The sequence below is a fragment of the Buceros rhinoceros genome, unplaced genomic scaffold, assembly GCF_000710305.1.
Source record: "Buceros rhinoceros silvestris isolate BGI_N320 unplaced genomic scaffold, ASM71030v1 scaffold72, whole genome shotgun sequence".
NCBI classification, from domain to species: domain Eukaryota; kingdom Metazoa; phylum Chordata; class Aves; order Bucerotiformes; family Bucerotidae; genus Buceros; species Buceros rhinoceros.
Window position 1 is genome coordinate 50,284 of NW_010400426.1, and position 5,829 is coordinate 56,112.

The following is a 5,829-nucleotide window of genomic DNA, read 5'->3' on the forward strand; positions in this document are numbered from 1 at the left end:
CTTCCTTCATTAAACACTTTCTTCAGATCTAAAGGATATCATTAAAGTACTTGACAACAGCCATTTGATTGCTTCTTTTAAACTAGACTACATCTACCCATATTTTAATGAAAAGGGTTTTCTTTTACATGATTTCAAAGTGTATTTATGTGGACGTATAACATCTTATTTACACGAAAGATCTCAGGGTAAGCAGTCATTTACAAAGCCTGTCAGAGAAAAGGCTACAAGAGAGAGACATACCTCCACACCCAGGTTGGATTCAAATCCCAATTAATTCAAAGTAAGTGCATTAATGACAAGCGGGATTCTCTGTAAGTCTGTTCCAATGACAAATAATCCCAGCAAAAGAACCTGACACTGGAAATACTGGTAAGAAAAAGCCTACACAGATTAACTAATGGGCTGGGTGTATCTTCAGGCAGATACCGGGACAGTGTTGTTTTCAGACGGAATATCAGCAGAATTTCATCAAGCAATATACAAAGAAAAACAGAAATAAATTCAAGTCAAAGAATTTTGTTCATGTTTAGCAAGGCAAGTCGCTCCAGGAAGAGAACGCCATGTTACATCTGCTCCAGACAGACCTCATCAGCTGCCACCTTAAGAAAACGCTTTGCTAGTTATTTTACACTATTATACATATTTTAATTCTTTTTCCCCAGGAGATCATGACATTTCTTACCATCTGAAGAAGGCGGGGTGGTTCCTAGAGGAGTGACAGGTGTCGTTGGAATTGGGCTTGTTGGTGTTGTCATCAGCCCCATTTCAGGATGGCTCTAACAGAAAACACAAATGCCAGACATACACAGGTCAAAAGCTTCCCTAGGCACTAGTCATACAGATCGCTACTTGTGCTGTTCCACACTCTCACACAACAGACATCACTAATGAAGTCTCAAGGAACTTCAACCTCTTCTCCAAAAGGCAAGGCTACGTGTCCTGACCCTGGACACCTAACAATTAAACCTTACATCAATTTCTTTACTCCACAAAACATAAAAATACATCAGAAAGCGGTGGCTCTCCTCAGCAGACATAACATGCCTTTTCGCAGTATAGAAAGGGAAAAGGTATGCAGAAGCTGACACTGTTTATAGCTTCCAATTACCCACAAAACAACCCAAGGGTGAGCCTTCTTCCAAGATCCTGTAATTTATTCTTCCTTGCTCCTGCCCTCCACCTGCTCATATTCAAAGATGATGGCAATTTATTACTTCCCTGTCTCACTATAAAGCCCAGGCACTGCAGGAAGAGAGTGTCTAACACAAATAATGCTATAATTATTGATCCTCTCAGCTTCCATCAGTCGGTTACTCTCCCCATTTCATCTTTGCTAATAGTTGCCTGCCTAATTACTGCTTTGACTCTACTCTCTGTAAGCTTCTGGATCCATCCACAGTGGTGAGACTGTAGGCAGTCTGCCATGCTATTTTAAGTCTGGCTGCCAAGCAAAGTGTCCATCTCATAGGGCAAGTTTTACATAAATGTATCATCCCCTTAATATATCATCACAAAATAAAAGAAAGGAATATAGGACTGCTGATTTGCCGTTAGCTCTGTAGGATTTTTCACAAGTGGATATCCTCCGCGTTGTCTTTGAATACCTCATTTTTACAAGCAACTATAAATGCATGTGTTTTATGGGAAGCGCAGACACACATATTGCAATTCAAAGACAATTCTAAATCATTACAGGTACTGACTTAAACTTTTAAATACAATGATATATTGAGAATATTACATAAAAGAGGTTTGCTTCCACAGCTTGTGCTATGGTGTTTACCTTTCTCTTCCTCAAACACTAGCCATCGGCTGAGAGGTAACAGTGCCCCCTACCAGCAAAAAGTGAGGGCGAACAAGCTGGTAAGCGCACCAAAACCCCAAACACTTCAGGCATCAACACGGCAGCATCCCCTATCAGCAGCATCGTCCTACATGTCTGCACTGCAGCAGATAGTCACTCATATATAGTCCTTAGCAATGGACACCAACTTGGACAAGAGCATTCATCAGCTTTTATTAGGTTTTCCCAAAGGACAGCACAATCTACCTTGCCCTCTCTTAAAGGAAGGATTACAGACAATCCACTCAAGAACATCAAGGCCTCCACTTCAGTCAAACCCACTAATCAGTGCCTGTTTCAGCTATCATTTTCACAAGTAACTAGTTTATCCTTTTATTTTTATTTAAGAGCTTTCACTCCAGCTGCTCTTCTCTTGCCCTACTCTTTTACTTGCCATAGGCCTCTCTTCCCTCAGAGATATCTTGACCACAGAAAGGTCTGTGTTGGTATTACACAGAGCAGAAATCTCCCACAAGTGGCTGAAATGAATAAAGAGATAATGGGAAAGAGGCAGGGAACCTCAGCACATTAACCACCTGTGGAGGAGAAGCTTTCTTCAGAGGCAGTAGATCTGCCTATCAGACCTCTTCCATCACCATTACTGTCAGCAGTCCCGAGAGGTCTCCCCTGTCATGCCAAGCGTCTAGCCTGTGACATATGGCTCCACTCCGAGGGCCTGAAACTGGGGGAAGGTTGATGTTGTTTTTCTTACATATTACCAGCAGTACTCACAAACCAAAATTAAATGCCTAAACCTGAAGGCTTTCACAAACACATCAGGCTATGCTTCCAGCCAGCCACAGCACGATCACCAGATCAAACAGGCTGGTTATCTGTCTCCCAGCAATAAACACCTTTGCAAACTCACACAGTGTTTAGAAAAGCACCCAGAGGTTTGTGATCAGAGGTATGGAGCGGCCCATTGCTTCTCAGAAGGCTGCCATAGCTGTTTCTTCACCATAAACAGCACGAGGAGGAATGCTATGCTATAGCAACAGGCTCCCAAGAAAAAGGGACTGGGCTCTCAAGGGAAGTTTGAACACAAAATAGTATTTGAAACAGCAAAGGAGACAGCAGCGTTATGTATGGTGTGTCTCCAAATCTCCCGACTGGAGGCCAGGGTGGACCACTGATGGTGGTCAGTATGGCCAAGGCTGAGGTATTGTTTCAGGGAGTCCTTATCTCTCCTCTTTGCGGCTCTTCTCTTGCGGCAGCCGGTGGCGAGTTCACCGTAGAACACAATCTTAGGGAGGCGGTGATCCGCCATCCTGGAGACGTGTCCTGCCCAGCGCAGCTGCATTTTCAGCAACATGGCCTCAATGCTGGTGACCTCTGCCTGTTCAAGGACAGCAACATTAGTCACATAGTCAGTCCAGTGGGTGTTTAGGATTGTACGGAGGCAGCGCTGATAGAAGCGTTCGAGGAGTCGCAGGTGGTGGCGGTAGATGACCCATGATTCAGACCCATACAGAAGAGCAGACAGTACAATGGCTCTGTAGACACTGATCTTTGTGCTTTTCTTCAGGTGTTCCTTGAGGAGAAAAGACAGCGCAGAAAGAACCGTGCCTTGACTATACCACCCAAGGAGACTTTCCGCTGTGCTCTTTGCAACCGGTCTTGCCTATCCCGCATTGGCCTTTTCAGCCATCAGCGCGCTTGCAGTAAGCGGGGGTAAAGCCCTTCCCAAATCTTCGTCCGCGAAGCCAAGCCATGATGATGATGTCACTTGTGGATTAGTCAGTCCCTAAGCAATGGATACACAGACAGACAACACCACGCAGTCTGTGCGCACCCAGACAGGACAATTCATCCAGCTCTGGTGCTGGATCAGCATCTTTCTCCCAACCCTAATCTAACAAGGCCATGGATTGCTCTGATAGCTGCAGCAATCTTATCCCTACCAGTCCACTCACTCCATCCTCCCCCTAAAGACAGCATCAGTCAGGCACAGAAGGCACTTCATGCAGCCCTCCCCATTCCATGGGAAGAACGGCTCATTCCAACAGGAGCTGTGCCCTCAAAACTTCACTCATTTTCTGGCAAGGTAGGAAACATTTCCTAAAAGTAAAACAAACCTGGGCCCTGGCCTGATTCTGATCTTTCATGCTCATCTACATCTATAACAAGTATGCAGGGAGAAAAGAAAACTTATCTTTTCACCATTTTCATTTCTGATTTTCTAACTTTGAAGACATCCACTACAAAGAAATGAGCAAACATCGCACCAAAACTCACTTGTGCCAGAACTGTGATGAAATTCCGGTTTAAGTGAACAGCTTCATAGAGGGCCAGAAGGATTGCTTCATTGGTTCTATGGAAAGGATACAGACAGAAGCACAGTTAGTTAAGGGCTAACACCAGGTAAGAATCACAAGAACAAAGTTTTTCAGAAGCACGGCCTATCTGAAAGAATTTTTTATTTTCGATTATATATTACTCTGCTTCTGCAATCCAGTTGTTCTTCCAATTATTAGTAACGCTCATCAAACCATTAAAATACCTATTTTCAGAGCTCAACTACAGTCTTTGCTCCCTTTCTGCTGAAGGTCTCTCTCATTGCTCAAACATTGTTTTCCCTTTAAAGTCCTTTCTTTTAAGGGCAGATGTTCTTACAGATACCACAAACCTTCATATTTATCACTTGCCCCCTTGATTTAGAAAACATTTTGCTGGAGACAAGAGTGCACAAACCATCACTTCCCATCTGCCAACTCCAACATGCCTATTATATGCTAAAAATGCCTCATAGGACACAGGTTGGAGGTTTTTTTTAATGCACTTCATTACAATAAATTCAGCTGTGGCTCCTCCTGCTGCACGCTTCTCACTTAAGTGAGAATCCATTGTTTGCAGGGGTGTGGAACCACTTCAGTTACAAGAGAACTTGTCTTTCTAGATTGCTTTGCTACATTAAACAGCTCCGTGATGGAGTAGATCACGTTGACCAGTGTGGACAGTTGCCATTCATTGTGTAACCAACATCTGTGCACTTACTGGACTGAGATCTTCTCATCAGCATCTGCTATGAACATGCTGCCCACCTATGGGAAGAAAGAGTATTGCACAGAAGGAATTTGTGAAAGCTATTAAACAAGAGAGCAGACATAGATTTAACTAAATCAGAAGTGCCCTAGGAGAGTTGTTCTCATCCAAGGCACTAATAATAATAATGGGAAACGGGATGACCATCTACAAACACATTTTATTTTGCCCTACCGTCACTGACCAATGCTTCACCTGTAAAATAACAAAAGAGGGAAAAAGGACCATATTCTTGAATCCCAACCTGGATTGGTCCGTGGTTCTATAAAACAACAGCAGAGATCATTTTCTGTCTGCTTGCCCCAAAGTGGTAGCGGTTTTACCCATGTCACTCCTGATAGACAGCTGTTAACACTGAACTATTCTTATCGACAGGGATTGTTCCTGTCAGTTAGATCTCAGACTAAAGCACAGCCAAATTGAACAAGGGGAACAGGGGACACTCTTTACAAGGAAGAAATTCACAATTGTCTTTGGAGGGTATTACTCTGAAAACACAGATACTGCCCTTTGCAGAATCCCTGCATACTTCATAGTTACAGCACATTCAGGCTTGACAAACAAGACAGTAAAGGAACAGATCTCTAAAGTTAGTGACAAACTAGACTTGGCCACAAAAATATTCATCTTTTCTGTTTCAGGCTACATCAGCAGAGCAGCAACTTTTTAAAAAATAAGTAGCTGTTTAAAAGTGTTCAACAATTACCTGTGTTTTTTAAAATAAAGTCAACTAGAATGAAGATGATGAAGGAAAACAACTATCAACACCAGAATAGAGATCTCATCCTTTAAAAGAGCTGCCCTAGACAGCTGTTTCCAGTCTGGAAGAGCTAGACAACAACATGCTCCTCAGAATACAGCCATTTCAGTTGTGTTTAGTTTGGATTGGATCGATGCATCTCCTCCTCCAGAAACCACATCCCAAACTCACAGTTTTCAGA

At 43.1% G+C, this 5,829-nt stretch overlaps 1 protein-coding gene across 2 annotated transcripts in view; it reads right to left on the reverse strand.

Annotated features, from left to right (window-relative positions):
• The window catches only part of LOC104489643 (chromosome unknown open reading frame, human C10orf76), a 56,013-nt gene that overhangs the window by 36,164 nt on the left and 14,020 nt on the right, over nt 1-5,829 (reverse strand). For both annotated transcript variants that reach the window (XM_010131829.1, XM_010131830.1), the window contains 3 exons: nt 4,841-4,887; nt 4,082-4,157; nt 686-779 (listed from right to left, as the gene is read on the reverse strand). In XM_010131829.1, coding sequence (XP_010130131.1) covers nt 686-779; nt 4,082-4,157; nt 4,841-4,887 — 217 coding nt within the window. The remainder of the gene's footprint in view (nt 1-685; nt 780-4,081; nt 4,158-4,840; nt 4,888-5,829) is intronic.